Below are 26142 nucleotides of genomic sequence, written 5' to 3'. Positions count from 1 at the left end.
AACGATCTGATCCCGGATCATGGAATCAGCCATCAAGTCATTATTACATGACTGCGCTAGGATGCGGTGATGGGTCAGGAAGGACTGAAAAGGTTCATCCTTACCCTGAAGCCTCTGTTGGAAGATGTACTGTTCAAAGCTCTCATTCACCTCATTGTCGCAGTGGCTGTCGAATTTTAGCAGAACTGTCTTGAACTTCGTCTTGTCTTCGCCATTGGCAAACGTAAGCAAGTTGTAGATATGGATGGCGTGATCCCCCACAGTCGACAGGAATAGCGTGATCTTCCTGGCATCCGATGCTGCCTCGAGGTCGGAGGCCTCTTTTACAGGAGGAACTTTTTCTTGAAAATTTTCCAATTGGCGGCGAGGTTGCCGGAGATGCGGAGGAGGCTGGGTGTTTTCCATTTCGCTGGATGGCTGCTTGCTGGTCATTGCAGATTCACTTGAGCTAGGTTTGTTAGGATTAATAGTACTCTGGTACCATGATGTGTTAGGCAGGTTGGTTCGACCTTGACTGCAACTGGATGCAGTGAAGCTAGAAACAGACGTCTGACACAGGAGATGATCCAACACTGTCTTATTTAACTAGTGGACTGCTGTACATGTTCAGCTGTGGGATGACACTCTACTAATCTAACTGATTACCTCTTACTGGCTTGACCAGACTTACTAGCTACCGCATGGTGATAGTGCTCACTAGCTTGTGCACTCTGACTGTCTCAGTAGCTGGGTCCAGAGAGAGGGAGAGTCTTAATGCCCTGTGGCCTTTTTAGTGGTGGTATCCTGTCTGTTGATTGGTTGTTCTGTGTTGTGTGTTCATTGGTCATCCTGTGTGTCAATCACTGCCTGTCTGCATCTCATTATATACATGAGTGGATATTATGACAACTGTGATGTGCAAACACTGCAATATTTTGAATGGAGTCTCCTTCATTCTATTAAATACCAACGTTTTATTGGCATATTTCCATATTCTACCCCAGGTCTCCTCATCAGTATTCACTGTGATGTCTTTCTCCCAAGACCACAGGATTTCCCAATATACTCACACCGGAATTAGATACAAAGTGTCTCAAAACCTGCTAATTAACTGTTTATGTTCATTAAAAATCAGGATTTTTTTCAACCAAGGAGATCGAACATCAGAAAACACAGTTGTCTTATTTAGGATAAAGTCTCTAAATTTCACATATTTAAAAAAGGAGTGCATTGGGATATCAAATTGCTGCAATAGCTGCTCAAAAGATAACAACTGGCATAGCCTCAGATTTCATAAAATTCATTTTGTAACCAGAGAAAATACTAAATCGATCCACTACATCAATAATAACAGGAACTGAAACTTGGATACAAACAACAGCACATATTCCACATGAAGTGAGACCTCAAGTTCCTTCCCTCCACTGTGTAGCCAGTAAATAGAACAGAGAGCGACGAGAAGGGGAGAGTCGGGGGGGTTGGGGGGGGGGCCATCGCTATGGGAAGCGGGTCAGAAAAGGAGGGATGACCCGGGGCGAGCAAGGGACAAGACATGGCTAATCGACAGGGAGTAGGGACGGGTCGCTCAGCGATCCGATTGATCACGTGGAACGTAAGGGGGCTGAATGGGCCGGTTAAAAGATCAAGGGTCTTCTCACACCTGAAGGGACTGAAGGCTGATGTAGCAATGCTGCAGGAGACTCATTTGAGGGTAGCAGATCAGGTCCGCCTGAGAAGGGGGTGGGTGGGACAGGTGTTCCACTCAGGCTTGGATATCAAGAACCGGGGGGTGGCGATTTTGGTGGGAAAGAGGGTGTCGTTTGTGGCGGCAGAGGTGGTGGCAGATAAGGAGGGCAGGTATGTGATGGTGAGGGGTAGGTTGCAGGGAGAGAATGTGGTACTGGTAAATGTGTATGCCCCGAACTGGGACGACGCGGGTTTTATGAGGCGCCTGCTGGGCCTCATCCCGGGACTGGAGGCAGGGGGCCTGATCATGGGAGGGGACTTTAATACGGTGTTAGACCCTGGGCTGGATAGATCGAGTTCCAGGACGAATAGGAGGCCGGCAGCGGCAGAGGTGTTAAGGGGGTTCATGGAGCAGATGGGAGGGGTAGACCCATGGAGATTTGGTAGGCCTAGGGCGAGGGAGTATTCTTTTTTCTCCCACGTCCACAGAGTGTACTCTAGGATCGATTTTTTCGTATTGAACAGGGGGCTGATACTGAGAGTGCAGGACACGGAGTACTCGGCCATTGCGATATCGGACCATGCACCACATTGGGTGGACGTGGACATGGGGGAGGCGCGGGATCAACGCCCGTTGTGGCGCCTGGATGTAGGGCTGTTGGCGGACGAAGAGGTGTGCAGAAGGGTGAGAACGGGCATTGAGAACTATCTGGGTACGAATGACACAGGTGAGGTGCAGGTGGGGACGGTCTGGGAGGCCTTGAAAGCAGTGATTAGAGGAGAGCTGATCTCCATAAGGGCACACAGAGAGAGGAAGGAGAGGCAGGAAAGGGAGAGGCTGGTGGGGGAGCTCCTAGAAGTAGATAGGAAATATGCGGCGGCACCAGAGGAGGGGCTATTAAGGGAGCGGCGTAGCTTGCAGGCCAGGTTCGACCTACTGACCACTAGGAAGGCGGAAATGCAGTGGAGAAGGGCGCAGGGTGCGGCGTATGAGTACGGGGAAAAGGCGAGCAGGATGCTGGCACACCAGCTTCGTAAGCGAGATGCAGCCAGAGAGATTGGGGGAGTGAGAGAGAGGGGTGGGGACGTAGTGCAGAAGGGGCAAGAGGTGAATAGGGTCTTTAGGGACTTCTATAGGGAATTGTATAGGTCTGAACCGCCGAAGAGGAGAGGGGGAATGAAGAACTTTCTCGACAAATTGGGGTTCCCAAAGGTACAGGAGGAGCTGGTAGAAGGGTTGGGGGCGCCGATAGAGCTGCAGGAGCTAATTAAAGGGATAGGCCAGATGCAGGCGGGGAAGGCGCCGGGGCCGGATGGGTTCCCGGTGGAGTTTTACAGGAAATTTGTGGACTTGGTGGGTCCAGTGCTGGTGAGAGCCTTTAATGAGGCGCGCGAGGGGGGAGTTCTGCCCCTAACAATGTCGCAGGCCCTGATCTCCTTGATTTTGAAGCGGGACAAGGACCCGGTCCAGTGCGGGTCCTACAGGCCCATCTCCCTCCTAAATGTTGACGCCAAGCTGTTAGCAAAGGTCCTGGCAACCAGGATAGAGGACTGTGTGCCAGGGGTAGTCCATGAAGACCAGACGGGGTTCGTGAAGGGACGCCAACTTAACACAAATGTCCGGAGATTGTTAAATGTGATTATGATGCCAGCAGTGGAGGGGGAGGCGGAGATAGTGGTAGCGCTGGACGCGGAGAAGGCATTTGACAGGGTGGAGTGGGAATACTTGTGGGAGACGTTGGAAAGGTTTGGGTTTGGGGAGGGATTTATCAAGTGGGTAAAGTTGCTCTATTCAGCTCCGATGGCGAGTGTGGTAACAAACGGGAGGAGGTCAGAATATTTTGGGCTCCATCGAGGTACTAGGCAGGGATGTCCCCTATCCCCCTTACTCTTTGCATTAGCGATTGAGCCGTTGGCGATGGCACTGAGGGGTTCAGGGGGGTGGAGGGGACTGACAAGGGGAGGGGAGGAACATCGGGTCTCGCTCTATGCGGATGATTTGTTGTTGTATGTGGCAGACCCGGAGGGGGGAATGCCGGAGGTAATGGGGATACTAGCGGAGTTCGGGGACTTTTCGGGGTATAAATTAAATCTGGGGAAAAGTGAGGTCTTTGTAATACACCCGGGAGACCAAGGGGAGGGAATTGGGAGTCTCCCCTTCAAAAGAGCAGTTAAAAGTTTTAGGTACTTGGGGGTGCAGGTGGCAAAGAACTGGGGGGCCCTCCACAAGTTGAACTTTTCCAGACTGGTGGAACAGATGGAGGAGGAGTTTAAGAGGTGGGACATGGTGCCGCTGTCGCTGGCAGGGAGGGTGCAGTCAGTTAAAATGACGGTCCTCCCGAGGTTCTTGTTTTTGTTCCAATGTCTGCCCATCTTCCTCCCCAGGGCCTTTTTCAAGAAGGTAACGAGTAGTATCATGGGGTATGTGTGGGCACATGGCACCCCGAGAGTTAGAAGGGTCTTTTTGGAGCGGAGTAGGGATAGTGGAGGGCTGGCGTTACCCAACCTTTCAGGATATTACTGGGCGGCAAATACATCGATGGTACGAAAGTGGATGATGGAAGGGGAGGGGGCAGCCTGGAAGCGCATGGAGAGGGCGTCCTGCGGCAACATAAGCTTAGGGGCACTGGTAACGGCACCATGGCCGCTCCCTCCCACGAGGTATACCACGAGCCCGGTGGTGGCGGCCACCCTCAAGATCTGGGGGCAGTGGAGGCGACACAGGGGGGAAGTGGGAGGTCTGATAGGGGCACCACTAAGAGGGAACCACAGATTTGCGCCGGGAAATACAGGAGGGGGATTCCAGAGCTGGCAGAGGGCGGGTATTAGACAACTGAGGGACTTGTTTATAGAGGGGAGGTTTGCGAGCTTGGGAGAGCTGGAGGAGAAATTTGGGCTCCCCCCGGGGAACACGTTCAGGTACCTCCAAGTGAAGGCATTTGCCAGACGACAGGTAGAGGGGTTCCCCGCGCTTCCCGACAGGGGGGTGAGTGATAGGGTGCTATCAGGGGTCTGGGTCGGGGAGGGGAAGATCTCGGACATCTATAAGATTATGCAGGAGGTGGAGGAGGTACCAGTAGTGGAGCTGAAAGATAAGTGGGAGTTAGAGCTGGGGGAACAGATAGAGGACGGGACATGGGCAGACGCCCTGGAGAGGGTCAACTCGTCGTCGTCATGTGCGAGACTAAGTCTCATTCAATTTAAGGTACTGCATAGAGCCCACATGACGGGGACAAGGATGAGTCGGTTTTTCGGGGGTGAAGACAGGTGTATTAGATGTTCGGGAAGCCCTGCGAATCATGCACATATGTTTTGGGCATGTCCGGCACTGGAGGAGTTCTGGAAGGGGGTGGCAGGGACGGTGTCGAGAGTCTTGGGGTCCAGGGTCAAGCCAGGTTGGGGACTTGCGATCTTCGGTGTTGGGGTGGAACCGGGGGTACAGGAGGCGAGGGAGGCTGGAATATTAGCCTTTGCGTCCCTGGTGGCTCGGAGGAGGATCTTGATTCAGTGGAGGGACGAAAGGCCTCCAAGTGTTAACACCTGGTTAAACGACATGGCAAACTTCATCCAATTGGAAAGGATTAAATTCGCCCTGAGAGGGTCGGTGCAGGGGTTTTTCAGGCGATGGCAACCCTTCCTGGACCTCTTAGATCAGAGATAGAAACTGAGGCCGTGACAGCAGCAACCCGGGAGGGGAGGGGAGGGCGGGAGGGAGGGGGGAGGAGGGGGGGGGGGGGAGGGGAGACAACAACGAAGGAAGTACGGTAGCGGTGGTGGCACGGGCAAGGCCTGCCCGAGGACACTGCCAGAAATGATAAGTTGGTCTGACTGTCGGTTCGCCGGCGGGGGGCGGGGGGCGCGCGATTAGGGGGTGGGGGGGACTTTTTTGTTAAGTAGGGGGGTTTGACTTTGTTTTGCTATAATGTAAATGTAAATGTAGGGGGGGTTAAAATGTTTGTATTTTGAAAAATTTCTTCAATAAAAATTATTTAAAAAAAAAAAATAGAACAGAGAGCATACAGTGCAGAAGGAGGCCATTCGGCCTATCGAGTCTGCACCGAACCACTTCAGCCCTCACTTCCACCCTATCCCCGTAACCAAATAACCCCATCTAAACTTTTTTCATCACTAAGGGCACTTTATCATGTCCAATCCACCTAACCTGCACATCTTTGGACTGTGGAAGGAAACCGAAAAACCCAGAGGAAACCCACGCAGACACGGGGAGAACGTGCAGACTCCGCACAGACAGTGACCTATCAGGGAATCGAACCTGGGATCCTGGTGCTGTGAAGCCACAGTGCTAATCACTTGTGCTACCGTGCTGCCAAACGGAAGGATCCTGTCAGATAGCCTCCACCAAAGGCTCTCGGTACTGCAAACAATAATGGCGATAAAGGGATCCCATCCCCCCTCAGCACATGTGAGGACCGGTAAGGCTGACCCTACGGCGATACCATCATCACCATCAGGAGGTTTACTCCTTAGAAAAGAGGAGAAAAGATATGCCCAAAAGGGATTGGGAGCCCAATGCACCTCCCGCATTTTGACCCTACCCATGAAGACCTAAACCTCTTACCCACCTCCTGGCAAGGGCGCCACTCATATTTATCATGATTAAAGTAAGGATACCAATTAACCAGTATTACCATCATAAACATACAGATAAGCAGAAGAAAAGATGGATATCTAACACGCAGCCCAACTACCCCCGTTTACACAGCGGTAGGAGGAGAATGCTGAAGGGTGTCTTCCATTCAAATAATGGAGGTCCCTGAGATTCTTTAGGATTAAATATTAAATTTATTGCTCAATTATTAACACATCCCAACAGATAGGATAAGTGGCAAGATATGATAAGACAAGAGGCATTATCGCAGAGAGTCCAGATATTTCAATGAGCTACAGACTGTTATTCCAAATTTTTGCCTTGCATGCACTTCACAAATCCAAGGCATCAGGCAGATTATCGAATATCTTTGCAACGTTATCAGATATAATCCTCAATGTTGCAGTATAAAGCAGGGCATAATTCACTCCAGCCACCTTAAGCTGTTTTCTAACTTCGGCAAAGTCTCCATGCTGCTTTTGTTGCCTCGCCACCAAGAAATCCTGGAAAAACAAGACCATTGTCCCCTCGTGCAGCCACTTCCCACCACAAACTTGTCACCTCCAGCACCCTCTGCTGATCCATGAAGTTGTTGTGGTGATATGTATCACTGTAAATACACAAGGGGATAATGTAAATACACGACAACTAAGCAAACATTAGAGGGAGCACCAGAGACGTCATGATATGCAGACATACAGCTAATGAACACATAGAATAGGACACGACCAATGGGCAGTCAAGACACCCAGAGGTGACACTACCACAAGGGGGCATTACACAACCCATATATAAGGACAGGGCACACATGCTCTGTCTCTTTTCCACAGGCGACACTGAGAGAGTAGGACAGGGGCAGATCAGAAGCATCACACCCACCTTAGAGCAGACTGGTTAGTTAGACTGAGTTACTATAATAAGATTAGCAGGAGAGTCGAACTCATAGAGAACTGTGCTAATGGTTCAATAAATCACATTGAACTTACTTCAAAGTCTCGAGTATCTTTTGATCAAAGCTGCATCGAGTTGCAGCCTATGTTATCCCAGAGTACATGACACAACAGTTGTGAAAGTGAATAATTACAGGCCAGAGGCATTGACTGGCATAGATAAGGATCAGATATACATATACATTGCGCATCTCAAAGAATCCATGATTCATGTAACAGAGATACTGCCAGACCTGTGAAGTGTGCCCAGCATTTTTTGTTTTTATTTCAGTGTCTGCAGTGTTTTGGATTCAGCCTTACCCATGATATCTGCTCCTCCCATCCTGCCTCATCTCACTCCATCAATATATCCTTCAATTCCTTCCACCTTCATTTTTTTAAAGGTATCTGTTTCCTGAGGTTTTATATTTTAACAAACAACGCAACAAAACGACAAGAATGAGACAGCACAGTTAGCAAAAAAAAGGCACCACATACATGAACACAGAGGGGGACAGGGGAACAGAAATAAAACCAGCTCAATACAATCATTAGACATAATTAGATACGTCTATAAGCCCCACCAGAGACCAGGGGAAAACAGGATAAGGCCTTGAAAACATGGTGAAATGGTGCCCACCTTTCCACGTAGTGATTGCTCGCAATTGCCTCGAGAGTTCAGGATAAATCTCTGGCTCCATGGTCCGGTGAACACCAATATACATCTCCCCCAACTCCAGCAGCACCAGAGGCACCATTGACACACTGCAACCTCCTCCCCTCAGATACCAGGCCCGTCTGTACACCTGCATAAACCAATCACGGATTCTTTATATGCACCCAAAAAAAAGAAAAATATAATGAAAATACGTGAGAATCCCAGTTCTAAAAGGATTTTGCACATATAACACACACCGCAACATCACCCCAGTCTCAGGCCCAGAACAGACAAACATTGTTCCACATATTTATACAGAGAGGCCCAGTAGCTATATATTTGGATTATGATCAATGCCTCCCAACAACCCATCGAGACATGCAAGCAAAGAGAGAGAAAAAAAGGAGACCTACCAGGAGTGGATCACAGGATAAAAGAGGATCAGAAAGGACATCGCAAGTTCCAGGGGGCAACTGGATGCTGATCACAGCACCAGACCTGATACAGCCCAAAGTACAGTCAATACACCCAGGACGTCCAGCACACAGCAAAACCTACACCCAGGCAGCCCTGAACCTCACCAACCACACCCAACCACACCATACCAACCTCTAAGGGAGGAACGTCCAAAGTGACCGAGGAATATTAACCACCTCTCCTCGCTGCGCACCATCAAAAATGGAAAATAAGGGAAGCGACAGCGCTGCCTCAACAGAGACACAAACATGTATCCACGTGGAAACCCCACCCACAACAAGGATATTCAGCAAACCACCAGATTAGACACTTGGAAAACGGCGCCTAACTCCCCCATCAAACCTACCCCCACACGAGGGAAGGGCGCCAACAATGTGGAGACATAGCAAACAGTCTCTCTCTTCAACAACTCTGACAAGGATTGACCAAACCCACCAGGGCGTGCGCCACCACTGAATTCCACCTCTTCTAATAGACCTAAAAAAGGACAAATGTTTTCAAAACCTCAAGAAAGAACCAGAAGGAACCCAGTCCTCCCAGGATACAGCGGGCACTACTTTATGGCCACGCTGCACCTATGCTGCGCGCCAAGACGCAGGATAGCCGATAGAAGCTGGAGACCCCGCGCCTGGGGGGGGGGGGGGGGGGCCTCCGTGATCGGGACGTGATTTGAAAATAGTGCCCCGACCTCCCGCTACATTGAGGAGTTCCGCGAAGCAGAGCTCTTTATTGCACAAAACAGGGCTAAGTGCTGCCTCAGCCACGCATTCCCTGCTGAGACCCCGGGAAACATGAGGCTAAATGTGCTGAGGCCCCGGGAAACATGTGGCTAAATGTGCTGAGGCCCCGGGAAACATGAGGCTAAATGTGCTGAGACCCCGGGAAACATGTGGCTAAATGTGCTGAGACCCCGGGAAACATGTGGCTAAATGTGCTGAGACCCCGGGAAACATGTGGCTAAATGTGCTGAGACCCCGGGAAACATGTGGCTAAATGTGCTGAGGCCCCGGGAAACATGTGGCTAAATGTGCTGAGGCCCCGGGAAACATGTGGCTAAATGTGCTGAGCCCCGGGAAACATGTGGCTAAATGTGCTGAGACCCCGGGAAACATGTAGCTAAATGTGCTGAGGCCCCGGGAAACATGAGGCTAAATGTGCTGAGACCCAGGGAAACATGAGGCTAAATGTGCTGAGGCCCCGGGAAACATGAGGCTAAATGTGCTGAGGCCCGGGAAACATGTGGCTAAATGTGCTGAGGCCCCGGGAAACATGTGGCTAAATGTGCTGAGACCCCGGGAAACATGTGGCTAAATGTGCTGAGACCCCGGGAAACATGAGGCTAAATGTGCTGAGACGCCGGGAAACATGTGGCTAAATGTGGTGAGCCCCGGGAAACATGTGGCTAAATGTGCCGAGGCCCTGGAAACATGAGGCTATATGTGCTGAGGCCCCGGGAAACATGTGGCTAAATGTGCTGAGACCCCGGGAAACATGTGGCTAAATGTGCTGAGCCCCGGGAAACATGTGGCTAAATGTGCTGAGACCCCGGGAAACATGTGGCTAAATGTGCTGAGGCCCCGGGAAACATGTGGCTAAATGTGCTGAGGCCCCGGGAAACATGTGGCTAAATGTGCTGAGGCCCCGGGAAACATGTGGCTAAATGTGCCGAGACCCAAGGAAACATGTGGCTAAATGTGCTGAGACCCAGGGAAACATGTGGCTAAATGTGCTGAGACCCCGGGAAACATGTGGCTAAATGTGCTGAGACCCCGGGAAACATAAGGCTAAATGTGCTGAGGCCCCGGGAAACATGAGGCTAAATGTGCTGAGACCCGGGAAACATGTGGCTAAATGTGCTGAGACCCAGGGAAACATGTGGCTAAATGTGCTCGCTACGAGACTTTGTTCCCTTTTTGTAAAATCGCGCCCATAATCTGCCTGGGCCTTCGAATAAGATGGGTAAAGTCATAAAACGCAAAATAAAAACCTGATATGATTAGCTTTAACTAACTTGGGTAGCATAGTGGCTATCACTGTGGCTTCACAGCGCCAGGGTCCCAGGTTCGATTCCCTGCTGGGTTACTGTCTGTGCGGAGTCTGCACGTCTCCCCGTGTCTGCATGGGTTTCCTCCGTGTGCTCCGGTTTCCTCCCACAGTCCAAAGACGTGCAGGTTAGGTGGATTGGCCATGATAAATTGCCCTTAGTGTCCAAAAAGGTTAGATAGGATTATTGGGTTCTGGGGATTGGCTAGAAGTGAGGACTTTAGTGGGTTGGTACAGACTCGATGGGCCAAATGGCCTCCTTCTGCACTGTATGGTCAATGTTCTATGTTCTAACTGGGGAGCTATCCTCAAACTCAGTGAGGATTTAACTAACCCGACCACCTAACTCCACAGCAACCAACCACCCATCACCCTGCCGTGGCTCCACTCAACTACATTCTAAACGAGATAAGACTTGTCCAAAATGCACTCTCTTCCCACAACCACAAGAAATACAGCACTTAATTTGAAGAAGAAGTAAAACTGAGCACAGACCACATTTCACGTGGTCAATTCAATATGGAATTTGCTAGAACAGGATAACAGGCGACTCTCGACCTCGTGCTCACACCTCGCACAACCTTGCAGAAGAAAAGACAACAACAAATAATCAACAGCATAATCACAAGGGAGTAATATCCAGGATTATTGAAGAATTGCAGGATGATTACACCATCTATGTTGCTCAAAAAAGCCCAAATCGTGACAGGATCATCAAACCCTCCTCGGATCTCGAGAAAATTCTGACAAATGAAGCCCCTTCATTTCCACCATGCTGTCACCCTGACACCCAAGGACCCAGAACGTAGGCCCCAGCCAGGGGGAAATGGCTCAACATGATCAGCCACCTCCAACCCCTCACGGCGAGCATTGAGAATAGGATAATAAGAGGCCAGTGGTCAGAGTGCCCAACTGACCCCAGGCCTCAATATGTAGTTCTCCGTCAAACCTGACATTCCCAGCCTCCAGATCAAGATCACTAAAGTATGGCAGCCAATTTTCCCTGAATAATGCTGTAAGACCATTGGTGTGGGAGGTACCTGAGGCTGCTGTTTCATTGGTTAAGCCTACCTGCTGGTTCCGCCCAGTAAGGCGGAGTATTGTGAAGGGTAGGTCATGCCTCACAAACCTAATTGAGTTCTTCAAGAAGGTGACCAAACAGGTGGATGAGGGTAAAGCAGTTGATGTGGTGTATATGGATTTTACTAAAGCGTTTGATAAGGTTCCCCATGGTAGGATATTGCAGAAAATACAGATGCATCGGATTCAGGGTGATTTAGCAGTTTAGATCAGAAATTGGCTAGCTGATAGAAGACAAAGGGTGGTGGTTGATGGAAAATGTTCTGACTGGTGTCCAGTTACTAGTGGTGTACGACGAGGATCTGTTTTGGGGCCGCTGCTGTTTGTCATTTTTATAAATGACCTGGAGGAGGGCGTAGAAGGATGGGTGAGTAAATTTGCTAAAGTCGATGGAGTTGTGGACATGTTACAAGTTACAGAGGGACATAGATAAGCTGCAGAGCTGGGCTGAGAGGTGGCAAATGGAGTTCAATGCAGAAAAGTGTGAGGTGATTCATTTTGGAAGGAATAACAGGAAGACAGAGTACTGGGCTAATGGTAAGATTCTTGCTAGTGTGGATGAGCAGAGAGATATCGGTGTCCATGTTCATAGATCCCTGAAAGTTGCCACCCAGGTTGAGAGGGTTGTTAAGAAGGCGTACTGTGTGTTAGCTTTTATTGGTAGAGGAATTGAGTTTCGGAGCCATGAGGTCATGTTGCAGTTGTCAAAAACTCTGGTGGGGCTGCATTTGGAGTATTGCGTGCAGTTCTGGACGCCACATTATAGGAAGGATGTGGAAGCATTGGAAAGGGTACAGAGGAGATTTACATGGATGTGGCCTGGTATGGAGGGAAGATCTTATGAGGAAAGGCTGAAGGACTTGAGGCTGTTTTCGTTAAAGAGAAGAAGGTTAAGAGGTAAATTAATTGAGGCATACAAGATGATCAGAGGATTAGATAGGGTGGACAGTGAGTGCCTTTTTCCTCGGATGGTGATGTCTAGCACGAGGGGACATAGCTTTAAATTAAGGGGAGATAGATATAGGACAGATGTCAGAGGTAGGTTCTTTACTCAGAGAGTAGTAAGGGCATGGAATGCCCTGCCTGCAACAGTAGTGGACTCACCAACACTAAACGCATTCAATGGTCATTGGATAGGCATATGGACGATAAGGGAATAGTGTAGAGGGACTTTAGAGGGGTTTCACCATCGAGGGCCGAAGGGCCTGTACTGCGCTGTAATATTCTATGTTCTATGCCCTACTCCATCGAGGAGGTCAGGACTGCCACCAAGAACTGCCAAATCTACGCGGAGTGCAAGCCGCACTTGTACAGGCCAGAGAAAGTGTACCTGATAAAGGCTTCCCGTCCCTTTGAACACCTCAGTATGTACTTCAAAGGGCCCCTCCCCTCCACTGACCGCAACACGTATTTCCTGAACGTGATTGACGAGTACTCCCGGTTCCCATTCGCCATCCCCTGCCCCGACATGACCGCGGCCACCGTCATAAAAGCCCTCCACAGTATCTTTACACTGAACAGTTTCCCCGCCTACGTACACAGCGATAGGGGGTCCTCCTTTATGAGCGATAAACTGCGTCAATTCCTGCTCAGCAAGAACGTCGCCTCAAGCAGGACAACCAGTTATAACCCCAGGGGAAATGGGAAGGTAGAGAGGGAGAACGGAATGGTCTGGAAGACCGTCCTACTGCCCTACGCTCCAGGAATCTTCCAGTCGCCCGCTGGCAGGAGGTCCTCCCCAATGCTCTCCATTCCATCTGGTCACTGCTGTGTACCATGACCAACAAACCGCCTCACGGACATCTCCTTGTCTTCCCTAGGAAGTCCTCCTCCGGGTGCTCGCTCCCAACCTGGCTGGCAGCTCCTGGACCCATCCTGCTCTGCAAACATGTGCGGTCACACAAGTCGGACCCATTGGTCGAGAGGGTCCACCTCCGACAGGACACGGTCTCCCTTCGGGACCTGGCGCCCGCTGGGTCCCCACCCACACCACCACCCCCCTCCCTCCCACCAGTGCACCCCACAGTCGCCCCCTTCCCAGCTGGATCGGTCCTCCCACCGATCCCATCTAGGGGTGATGAAAAAGAAGCCAAAGCCACACTCCCAGAGCCACAGGCACCCGAGCCGGCGCTGGCATCACCACCGAAGCGACGACGATCGCAGAGGACAACCAGGGCCCCCGGTCGACTTATTGCTTTGTTCTGAACTGTAAATAAATTTGTAAATAGTTGCGACGTAACGAGGCAAAACACTGCACTGATGTAAACTGGGTACCTCCGTAACCTTAACCCCTCCCACCGTGAAATGCAAGGCCACCACCCGGCCGGACTTTTTTTTAAACAGGGGGTAAATGTGGTAGTCGGAATTAGAGGTATTACGCTACCCTGAATAATGCTGTAAGACCATTGGTGTGGGAGGTACCCGAGACTGCTGTTTCATTGGTTAAGCCTGCCTGCTGGTTCCGCCCAGTAAGGCAGAGTATAAGTGCCTGTGTCTCCCCAGCAGCCCTCAAATTCCCAAATCCCAACACCCCCACAAATCACTGGCTGACATCTTGCACCTTCCTCACATCCGATCTTTGTGCTCGTTCTTCAGCAACCCCTGGCACCCACCTGCACAACTCCTTCATGTGCAGGTGTGGTGCCCACATTTGCTTCTCTAGACCCCCGACCATCAAGCGTGAGGCTCACAATGCCCTCTCTTTCTCCCCGCAGGAAACAATAGCCCATAATAAGTGGGTAAGGGCCATGATGGGGAGTGGGATGCCAAGGATTTGGGTCCTCATTCACTCGGAGGAACAGACTGTGGAAACCACGCGGTTGTCCGAGGAGAGAGCAGTCACCGACAGCGAGATTGGCCTCTGCCAGAGGGGAGGTTCCATTTCTGCTTCACCCAGATGACCTGTCTCAAGTGAATAGTTCATGTCAAACAAAATGATCCTACCCTCTCACTGACCACATGTCCGCTTCTCACAGTTTCTACATCTATGAGGCAAGGCTCTCAGGAGTCATTCCACTCTAACCTCCCCTTCTCCCCCTCCCCCCACTTCACCTCCACCAGTACCACACACCAAGAGACCATCTGCGAGGTGACCACCATCAACCCCACCTTCCACCAGCGCAGAGACACACACCTCGGTGGACAACATTAGTAGACAGGCTTCTGGGGCACAATCTTGTGAGGACCACATAGTTGCTGATGCACATCAGGTGGAGGCAGGAACATCCAAGGGTGACAGGAGTCAGAGGGCTGCTCAATCCCAGGACTCAGCTGGATCCCAGCCTGTCGACCCTCTGGACAAGGTTCTCTCAGAGCTGATGCAGATGAGAGGACACAACCGTGACATTCAGGAAAGGATGTCAGTGACAGTCAGCAACTGCAAAGCTGATTGCAGGAATCCCAAAGGAATCAGGTGCAGGAGATAGTGCGAGCAATTTGCGGCACCCAGGCCAAGACTGCTCAGGTGGCAATCAATGGAAAACCTGGAGCACAACATCCATGTCTCGAGTGATGGTGTCCAAGGCAGGGCTCAGTCTGTGATGATCATGGCTGAGGGCTACAGCTTCATGTCCCAATCCCTGAGAGACTATCCCAGATGCAGTTGAACATTGCCAAGGTATGCCAGAGCATGGTGCAGTCACTGAGGAACATTGCTGAGGGCATCAACACCACAGTGCAGACACTGGGAGTCTCCAGGACTGGTAGCGTTAAGTGAAGCCGATACCTCTGAAGCTCACTACAGCTGCTCTTACATCGGGAGTCCCACAGCACCCTATGGGCACCATCAGAGAGGGGGAATTACTCAGATCAACCCAGAGCCTGCCAATTAGAAGGTAATGTTCTACAGTTCTTCTGCATTACCTCTCGATATTGGCACATCGAGGACCAAAGTCAAGTATTGATCCTTATAGTACCCCACTAGTCACTGGGTGATACTACCTCTTTAGTCCCATTTCCTTTGCTGCCTGCCAACCAGTTTTCTCTGCATCGCAATAGATTAGCAATCTCCTCGTGGATCTGAAAAGTCTGCCAAACCTCCAAGCAAACCATATCCTGGTCCCTTTCATTAATGCATGTCAACCATTTGAATGTTTCCCCTGGAGGAAATCAGTGATGTTGGGGAGTCAATGAGGCAAGTGGGGTTCAGCACAAGTAACTAAAATGCATGGCTTAATCAGTAAATAGCTGGGGGCTTTCTGAACCACTCGACTCAGATACTGACTGCAGGGTAGAAGTGGTACTAGTTGAATAATCATCCTACATCATTTACATGAAAAACCAGGATGCAAATTGAAGCAACTGCAGCATCTCAGATTCAGTATTCAGAATGTGCCCCATGCAAACTGAAGGACTATTGTTGCAGCAAAGAGGAAGGCAGCCTGAAATACAATCTGCATATCTGGCTTTGAAAAAGTTGAACTAAAAAAATCAAGGTGGATTAGTGTATGTCTGATACTACTGATGTTGTTCATTCAATTCTACTCATTTAGCTGACCTTTGCTATTTCATGGTCACAGCAAAACACAAGGCAAGTTTGTCTCAGGTTGGTTTATTTTTATTGTTTACAGTTCAATGTCATTACATTGAGAAGTAACAGCTCTTGGTCTCTTCGTGAACACTGCAGCCGCCACCAGCAGGGACAGAGACAGCATCATTAAGCCAATGGATACTCCTTGCAGAACCCAAGAAGGAGATTCAGCAGCACCTAGTGGGAGATTAGAATGTGATATTTGAGGACATGATATTTGAGGAGAGTTGACCTATTGAAAAGGCTCTACTTACCATTTGCTTCATGCAGTTTCTTTGACTGGAGACTCTCATCTTCCAGGAAAATGGGACCAGGAGCACTCACTAATGTTCCCTTGTTGTCATTGACACTCCTGCGTCGTCTCTCTATTGGGAAGAGAAGACAGTTTTATTCATACTAATTGCCCAAAAAGGTGAATTAGCAAACAGCATGTGATCAAGTGAGGAGTGTAAAAGACACAGGTCCAATAGCTGAACTGTGAACAATCTTGCACTCCAAGGTCTATAATGAACAAATCACTTCAGCTTCTCCTTTCAATGTTTATGCATTGATGATACTCAAGAACAAAACATCTTTTACATGCAAGGAATAAAATTCATCAAGAGGGACAAAGGCAGATCTATTGAAAGGCTCCTTCAGAAGGGAGAGAAAAATGTAACCAGATATCCCTTTCACAAGATTCAAGTAACTCACTTGGGCCACATTTCGATGAACAGTCATCCTGACTAGAGGGTGAACAGACTTCAGCACTGCAGTGCAGGTAAACCTGAAAAAGGGAAAAGGTTTAGGGTAAGCTTCATTTAGGTGGATGAACTAAGCTATTACAGAGAGTCTTTGACTTCTGGTGGCGGCTATGAAGGAGTAGGTCGCACATTTGGTGGCTCCCACTTGGGTTGGAACTTGACCTTTTTCTGATTTGTGTCATATCTGAAGTGGAAAATTGATGTTGGATACAATGGTGACAAGGAAGAAATAGGCAAAGGCTTGGGCTGAGGCTTCAACAGGAGAAATCATGGGGAGGACCAGGGTTCTGGCTTGATGATCCAGTGGTCAACAGAGCAGTTTATACAAGACGGCTTCACCAAACAGGACTGCTTGGAAGAGTCGACTGTGTGACTGGAAGCTCAAGCAAGATTGGGTGATCCAGAAAGTGGAGAAGGCGCTGGCTGAGCAGGAAGAGCATCAAGCTGCAGTGTAGTTGGAGGTGGGAATGTGGAGAACAACTGAAAAGGCTCCAGGAGAAGGTGGATGATCTAGAGAACAGATCCTGCCAGCAGAACATAAGATACTGGGTCTCCCAGAGGGATCAAAGTAATGGATGCAGGGGCATACATAAAGTGGCAATGTTTGAGAAGCTACTGGGGGAGGGGGATGTTCACCAGACTCTTGGAAGGTGGACAGGATACAAAGCACTAGCAAGGAAGCTGTGTGGGTGACCTTTCTCCCCCCCCCCCCCCTTCCTGAGCGCAACAGAGGAGAGATTCCATAGGTACCTTGACAAGGAGTGTATTCTACACTAGGCCAGGTAGATGTGGAGCTTCAAATGGGAGAACAGCGATCTGTGTATATATCAGGATCCGAGCATGGATGTAGCCAGGAGAAGCACAGGGTTCAAACAGATAAAATTGACCAGAGGCGTGTTTGGGCTGAACTTTGTTGCAGTGTTCATGTGCTTCCCCCCTCCCTTTTCAGTGACTTTTTTTTTTAGTAAAAAAAAAGGAAATAGGTTTGTTGCTTGTAATGCCTTTTGTAGAGTTGGGGGTCTGCAGACTAGCTGCTAGAGTTAAAATTTGCATTTGCACTGATGGAGGTGAGATTGTCAGATGTTTGATCTTAGCGTTTCTCTTTTGGGCAATTTGATTGGGACTGTTTGTGCTTGCATATCTGCATCCGAGTGGAGGAGAGGGAACAATAGGTGGGAAAATGTCTGGCACCTTGGGCAGGGGCCACCAAGCTAGCTCACAGAAACAGTGTGTGGGGGGGGGTAGAGCAGATATGCTTGAGGGGTTGTGTGCATAATGCTGTTACTAGGGGTGGGGGGGGGGGGGGAGGGAGTAGTTAGGGTCAGTGGCTGCCTGGGGGCAGGCTAGAGACTGGCCCAAGAAAGGTGATGGCTGATTGGTGGGAGGGGGTGAGAAGCCCCCCAACAAGGCTGATGACATGGAATGTAAGAGGGCTAAATGGGTTGGTTAAGAGGGCATGTGTTTGTGCATTTGAGGGGACTGAAGATGGATGTGGCAATGTTGCAGGAGACGCACCTTCGAGTAACTTACCAGGTCAGACTAAGGAAGGGATGGATCGGACAGGTTTTCCACTTGGGGCTGAACCCTAAGTCTAGAGGGGTTGCGATCCTGATTAACAAGCGAGTGTCATTAGAGTAGGGAACAATAGTTGCAGACATTGGGTGTGTCAGTACATTAAGGTCAGTGGAAAACTGGAGGTGGTACGAGTGAACGTGTACGTGCCAAATTGGGTATGGTGTGGAGTTCAGAAGGAGGATGTTGAGGAAGCTCCTGGACTTACAGAAGCTGGTTATGGCGGGGGGGGGGGGGGGGGGGGGGGGGGGTCATTAACCCAGGGCTAGACTGATTTGCTCAAGTACAGGCAGGGTGCCAGCAATGGCAAAGGAGCAAAAACATTTATGGAGCAGATGGGACCCATGGAGATTTGGGCAGCTGAGTGAAGGAGTTTCTTCTACTTGCATAAAGTGTACTCCCGGGTTGACTTTATCCTGAATAGGGCTTTACTGACAAGGGTAGTGGACATTGGAGTACTCCATGCTATAGTGATCTCGGATCATGCCCTGCACTGGGTTGACCTACAGGTGAGCAAGGAGAGTAGCCAGCGCTGCACTGGAGACTGGGTGTGGGACTCGGGTGATGAGACATGTGGGTGGCTGACAACAGAACTATCTGCAAGTCAACAACACAAGGGAAGTTTTGGCTGCAATGGTCTGGGAGGCACTGGTTAGAGGGGAGCTGATCTCGCTAAGGGCCCACAAGGGAGAAGGCGGACCAAAGGAAATACTACAGGTCATCAGGAAGTATGCAGAGACCCTAGAGGCAGGGCTTCAAAGGAAACAACAGAGGCTACAGGTGGAGTTTGGCTTGTTAACTAGAGGGAAGGCAGTAGAGTAGCTGAGGAAGGAGAGGGGGTGATCTAGGAATATGGAGAGCCAGCAGAATGCCTGTGCAGCAGCTTAGAAAGCAGGAGGCAGCCAGGGAGATGGGAACCTGGTCAGAGATTCAGCTGGGGTCAATAAGGCATTTAAGGAATTCTACAGCATGCTGTATGAGTCAGAACCCCCAGCTGGGCCGGAGGGGATGAGGCAATTCTTAGGGCGGGTCTGAAAACGACTTGGTGGAAGGGCTGGGGGCCCCGATCAGGTTGGAAGAGATAGAAGATGGGCTGAAGGCCATGCAGTAAGGTAAAGCACTGGGATCAGATGGGTAACCAGTGGAGTTTTAAAACTTTCTGGGATATTGGAGGGGGAGGAAAAAACTAGGACATTTAATGAGGCAAGGGAGAGAGGGGTCTGTCCCCAACAATGTCACAGGTCATTATCTCATTGATCCTGAAGCAGGTTAAGGATCTGGAGTTATGCAGGTCCTACAGACCCATCTCCCTACTTAATGTAGACACAATTGTCGGTAAAGACCTTGTGCCCAGACGTGATTGGGGAGAACCAGACAGGATTTGTTAAGGGGAGGCAGTTGGTGGCCAATGTAAGAAGGCTGTTGAATGTTCTCATGATGCTCCCAGAGGGTACAGACGTAGAGGCAGTGGTCACAATGGATGCAGAAAAAGACATTTGACCGGGGTTATCTGTGAGGGGTACTGGGACGATTTGGATTTGGTGGGGCTTCATTGACTGGGTCAGGCTGCTCTTGCAGGTGCCTGTGGCAAGGCAAGTGTTTGAATGAACAGGCTGACATCAGGCTATTTTAAGCTGCATGGGGCGGGGGGGGGGGGGGGGGGGGGGCAGGCACTCGTGAACTTGTGATTATTACTGGGTGATGAATATAGCCATGATTAGGAAGTAGAAGTGGATGGGGAAGTTGGTGTGAGAGTCTGTAGATGTGCCATCTTGTAAGGGCACTTGTTTGGGGGCATTAGTAACAGTACCTCTGCCATTCCCACTGGCATGCTACTCCACCAGCCCTGTGGTGGTCACAGCCCTGAGAGTCTGGAGAAGACATGTGGGAGCATTGGTCTGGTCACCAATTTGCAGTAACTGGTTTGCCCCAGGAGGGGTTAGATGGCGGATTCCAGGGGTGGCAGAGGTCAGGGATCAAGGGGATGGATATATGTTTATAGAAGGGAGCTTTCCCAGCTGTAGGTGAAATTTGAACTGACAGGAGGAAATGAATTTAGGTACCTGCAGGTGCCAGACTTGGTACTTAGGCAGGTCTCAACCTTCCTGCTCCTACCACCAAGTGGGATATAGGATACAGTAGTTTCCAGAGGGTGGGAGAAGGGAAGGTTTTGGACATTGGGGGGTCAGAGGAAACACAGACCAAGGGGCTGAAACACAAATGGGAAGAGGTATTAGGAGGAGAGATAGAGGATGGTCTCTGGGCAGATGTATTAAGTAGTCAATGTGTCCACAACGTGTGCCAGGCTCAGCAGCCGATTGTGGACTTCTTTAGGGAAAATTAATCATGAGCAGAAGGGTGGGGGGGGGGGGGGGGGGGTAAGTTTAGTGTTGAGTAGGAGGCTAGAAAAAAAGGTGGGACCCGAGAGAGGGGAAGATGACTTTTGCATTATGTTTATAATTGTATGTACACTGTTTTTGTTACTGTTAAAAAAACCAGAAATACCTTAATAAAAATGTTTTTTTTCTTCTTTTAAACTGTCTTTGTTACCTTTCTAGCGAGAGGTTGCTCCAACTTTCCATCCAAGAAAACAAAGGTCTTCACTTCAAACCGCTTGTGATGTGTTGGGAACTTCAGGCCAGTAAACACACCCACTGGGTGTAGAAGAGTCTGATAATCATCACCCTCATAGGGACACCTGTTACCAACAAAGTGAGTTGAGCCCTTCCTTCCAATGCAATATTTCACAAACATTCCATTGTTCTAGCTGGCTCCAATCCATGTGGAATAATGCTGAAGGTCAAGAATGTTAATGACTAACTGAGACGAAGAGAAACTACGTCTTAGTGGTGAATGTGGAACTCGCTGCCCCAGTGTGGTAGAATCAGAGTCTTAAATAGCTTCAAGAAGGAGTCACATATTTATGACTTAAATAACAGGATAAAGGTGTGGTAGGCTATATTAGGGGGTATCACAATACCTTTTACTGTAGTACGAGTGGTAGAACCTGCCTGCTGGCTCCACCCAGCAGTCGGGGCATAGAATTCTGTGTTTCAACCACAGCAGTCATGCTGTACCGGAGCTGCTGGGGTAACTACTTGTTCATTAAAGCCTTCAATTGGACTACAATCTCACTTCAGTAGTGATTGATTATCAAAGGACTGAATTGCTTACTACTGCTCCTAATCCCCATGTTCCTATGCAAACTAGAGCCAAAATGTTGGAATTCTATGAAACTGTCACATATCAGATACTTGATTTAAAAACATTTAGCTACACTGAATCCCGATTGCAGGAGGCCATTAAGCTACTATGAAAGGGCATCTTTGAATACATGGATGTGAACAGAACAGACTACAGAAGTGCAGAAGATTTTACTTTAGATGTGCATTATAATCACCTCATGAGACCTGAAGGGCCCGTTCCTGTGCTGCACTTTAACCCCATGTCACCCACCTAACTTTGGCACGAGCATGGCCAGCCTAACTTTGGCACGAGCATGGCCAGCCTAACTGACACCTTGTGCAAACAGACAATTATCCAAGGTTGAAATTTAACCCAGCTCCCTGACACTGAGGCAGTGCTAACCACTTCACTGTGCTGCCTTCATTGACCAGAGGGAGTTATAATTCCTGAAGAATGTAGCCATGGGTGATCATGGACTACATGTTTACAAATATTACTGGCTGTTGTATTGGTTCCTGAAGGGAGAGATGTCAAAAGATACAGGCTATTGACCTGAAAGACTGGCCAAAAACACCAGTATATCCAAAGTTCTCACCCAGTGAGTTCATGGCTACTCAAGTTATATTGCCCCTTGAACTGTCTAAAATCTGTTAGCCTTCATATTCATACTTACCCATCCACCAGTAGGCTCCATTGCACCTCATGGTCAGGGGCAGGAACAGGAGTTGCCCAGCAGTCATGCAGCCTCAGGACAATCATTGGGTCAGTGCGATCCAGGACACGAACCTCCACAAACACTGGTTCCTGAAGGATTCTCTGAATGGGGTAGTCACTATCCACATACCAGGAACTGTAATCACCACCTGAGGGGCAGACACAAGAACCAGTCACTCCCTGTATGGATACATCCCCACTGCTTCCATAAACCATTACCCAGGCCAGCTCTACCTTCTGCTATTCGCAATTCCAGTTCCAGAATCCCATCTTCAGAAGCAGGAGGTGGAGGAGAAACAGTGTAAACTGTGACATTGATCTGCAAGCCAGTCTCTTGACTTCCTGTGTACTTGCACTGGACATGCAGGCTGCAGAGAGACAGAAGTAGTTGGAGCTTCATTCAGTCACATGTCCCCTCCCAATACCAACATCTCCCACCATCCCCCTACCCGAAGGTGCTGTCCCGGGTTATTGAACCCAGCTTCCCAGTCTGAATCATCCTCTTCCCGAAGACATCTGTTTCATATATCAAGGATCCATCTTCCTCCTGCAATGAGGCTGTTTTAATAAGAAGCTGACTCATTTAGTGGGAAAATGCTTTGACCCTTCAATACTCACCCGCTTGCTGGAGCCACAAGAGGTAATTGGAAAGTGGAAAGTCACAAATTGGGCAGTGGTTAGTTTAGGCTTGCACTCAGCCTCTTGCCCATCCTTCACATACAGAGATGACAGGTTGAGGGCAGGACGGGTCAGGTTGCTGGAGATCACGATGAGGAACTGACCATCAGCTGTGCACACTGCAAAGAGAGAAAATCATTGCCACTGCTCCTATTGGTGGTCAGGGACCCCAGATCAAAAATCCATAAACAGCTCTTCAATTGATGGAGCAAGGATGCATTTTTGACAAACCACAGGAAAGTCAGCATGGAGTTGAGCGATGCTGCAAACTAAACACCCCATCCAAAAGACAGGCAAGAGGATTGACAACTCCCAATTATTGAATTGGAAGAGCCTTCCATTTATATTCCAAAACCATCCATTCTGATGCAGTAACTCAACTGAACCACCTATATAGTGTGGTGACGTACCACAAGCCAATACCAGCTCCACCTGCTCAGATTATAGTCACTAGTGTTAATATCCACTGCTGCCACCACCCTTGTGGACAGAGTGCTCCAGATCTCTCTCACCTCTTCAGAATTTTTTTTTTCTTTCAATTTAGGGTACCCAACTCTTTCTGTTCCCCCCCCCACCCCCAAAATTAAGGGACAATTTAATGTAGCCAATTCACCTATCCTGCACATCTTGTTTGTGTGGGTTTCACCCCACAACCCAAAGGAAAGAATGGCAAACCCCACAGGAGTGACCCAGGTCAGGGATCAAACCAGGGGCCTTGGCACCACAAGTCAGCAGTGCAAACCACTGTTTGGAAATAGGAACGGGGAGGAAAAAAAAGCATTAACACAATTGGAAAAACAATTTACTTCCTCAGGATGGGGTGGCATTATTGCACAGTTGTCTGCATGTTCACCTCAGGTCTGCACAAGTTTCCTCCCTTGTCCAAAGACTTGTAGGCCAGGTGGGTTGGCCAAGTTAAATTGTCCTTTAGTGTCCAAAGGGGTTGCTGAGTTACAGGGATAAGAGTGGAGCTGCAGGCTTAAGTACAGTGGTCTTTCCAAGGGCCAGTGCAGACTGGGCTGAATGGCCATCAACTGTACTGTAAATTCTAGGATTACAGTCCTGCCAAACAGCTAGTCATCAAATGTGACATGTCACCATCTGATCTCGCTGCATGGAATATGTCAGCAAGGAACTGGTCATTTCACCTCCCAGATACTGGTCACAGCTGAGAACTACTGCATGCAAATTGAGAAAAAGGATCTGGTAGTTGTCTTTGCCAAAGACTTTCCACCAACATGTTTCATGGTAGCACTGCTGCCTCACATCACCAGGTACATGGGTTCAGTTCCAGTGTCAGGTGGCTCTGTGCAGCTTATATCGAACCAAAATGATAGGCAGGATAATGGGGATAAGGGAGCATGGGCTTAGGTAGGGTGCACTTTCAGAGGGTCAGTGCCAACTCAATGGGCCAAATTGACTCCTTCACTGTAGGGATTCTGATACAACCACTTACAGCACAAAAAGCACAATCCCTTGCTCCAGATCTTATTCAGTGTTCCCAGTCCTTGCCAGCTAGTGGGACAAGTTTGCTCTTCTCATCAGGGACCATCAATCATGTACACCTGAAATCTCCATCAATGATTCATTATCCAACACAAAGACAGCATCCACCACATTCCTTTCATCTACCTGCACAACAAGTAAGCACATTTGCTTTTTAAAAAACCATCAGCTCTCCTCAACTCCAACCAAAAAAGCTTTCATGTAGGATTTCAACTTGACAAGTCAAACTGACAAGAAGTGTTATATTCCAATTTGAAACCTTCCCCATATCTAGACATGGAAAGATAATATCCAAGCCCTTTCACCATCTGCATGGGTACTTACCTGGGCTGCAAGCCACCAACAGCAGTGACCAATCTACTCCAAGCAGAGCCACCCTTTCAATTGTCACACCATCCACTGCATTAGATTCCTCAATGAAAGTATTCTAGTCTTACCCTGTACCTTGTCCCCAAAAAGCACTCCTGTAGACACATGGCCAAATTGACACACATTTCCCAACAAAATCCCTTTCCTGGTTGGGCTACAAACATTCTGGTCAAGAAGGGTCCCCTGAACACATTTCAGAAATCCCTCTCCCTCAGAGCACCTGTCTCACTGAAAGCCTACAGAAAACTCCCAAAATGCACGACAGAGCAAACAAAAAATCTCAGGTTGGACTAAACTATCCCATTAGGATTTCACTTCAATAAGGGGTCAATCATTTAGACCATTGAAAAAATTCCCCAAATTAACCTCATTTGTTTATCTCTTCTTGTGATTCTCAAACACACGTAACACAGCCTCAGCTGCCTTCAATATGAGAGCGGAATTCCCGGCGTTGGGAAGGTTAAACCCATCCCCACAACCCAGTTAATTCACTCATTCCAGCTGAGGAATTCCCTCCATTCCTATTCTCCATTACACAGTGAGACAGCAACAAATCCCGGGATCAGTTCCCGATTTGCCAAGTTGGATTTTCTTCACTAGTCTCCCCCCTAGACCAGGGAGAGGGTTTGTTACCTGGACTCTTTCTCAGATTGTAGAAACAGGGATGGTGACTGGAGCTCTGCGGGTCAAAGCAGCAACCCTGGCGGCTGCACTCGGTACTGCTGACCCCGGAGTGACCGCACTCAAATCTCCAGCCTGGCTCTGGGACACAAACATCATTCCCGAGGAGTGGCGGCTGGGCTGAGAGTAAGGCGCCGGCCAGGAGGCAGAGAGACCAAACACCTAACCAACGTCCCATCCTGGTTACTGAATCAGGATAATGACTTCCCCAAACACCAGCCCGTTTTATAGCCGGGAACACCCTCCAATCCCATTCCCACGGGTTACTCGGGAATGTATTCAGCATCTTTAATGAGTTCAAACTGTCAGCCTGTCTCCATTCCTGCTCCAAATGGCACTTTCACAAACTGGCACACTCAATTCTGTTCCAGGAGAGAAAGTTTACCTGGATTGGAAAGTAAGATATAGGTAATTATATACTGTCATCACCATCTCCCTATAGTACAGGGTAGGGTCCCCAACCCTCCAGGATTGGCCTGGAATCTCCAGGAATTCAGGATCAATCTCCAGGACAATGCGCTGTACGACTCTGGAGAAAAATCACTGCGACATTTTTGATACTTTGCGAATTTTTTGGAACATTTTTGTTCAAGATATTGGTGTAAAAAATATCGAAAGATTTGGGGGAATATTTAGTTCGTTAAAAAGTAAATGTTACAAATGGACAAGGCAATCTAAAGCACTAAACCACAGTGGTGCAGTTA

The 26142-nt window shown here is 49.0% G+C and overlaps 1 protein-coding gene across 1 annotated transcript; it reads right to left on the bottom strand.

Moving 5' to 3' along the window:
- Positions 1-15994: 15994 nt before the first annotated feature.
- Positions 15995-25615, bottom strand: LOC119953418 (zona pellucida sperm-binding protein 4-like). Its single transcript, XM_038777674.1, has 9 exons — positions 25391-25615; positions 22823-23001; positions 22654-22751; positions 22439-22572; positions 22164-22353; positions 20855-21002; positions 16683-16755; positions 16244-16354; positions 15995-16166 (listed from the first exon to the last, which is right to left on the bottom strand). The coding sequence occupies exons 3-9, from the start codon at positions 22701-22703 to the stop codon at positions 16024-16026; spliced, it is 849 nt and encodes a 282-aa protein (XP_038633602.1). The 5' UTR covers positions 22704-22751; positions 22823-23001; positions 25391-25615; the 3' UTR covers positions 15995-16023.
- Positions 25616-26142: the final 527 nt, after the last annotated feature.

Source organism: Scyliorhinus canicula, chromosome 18 (assembly GCF_902713615.1).
Source record: "Scyliorhinus canicula chromosome 18, sScyCan1.1, whole genome shotgun sequence".
Taxonomy (NCBI): Eukaryota; Metazoa; Chordata; class Chondrichthyes; order Carcharhiniformes; family Scyliorhinidae; genus Scyliorhinus; species Scyliorhinus canicula.
The sequence above is the reverse complement of the archived record's forward strand: the minus strand, read 5'-3'. Positions and strand labels throughout refer to the sequence as shown.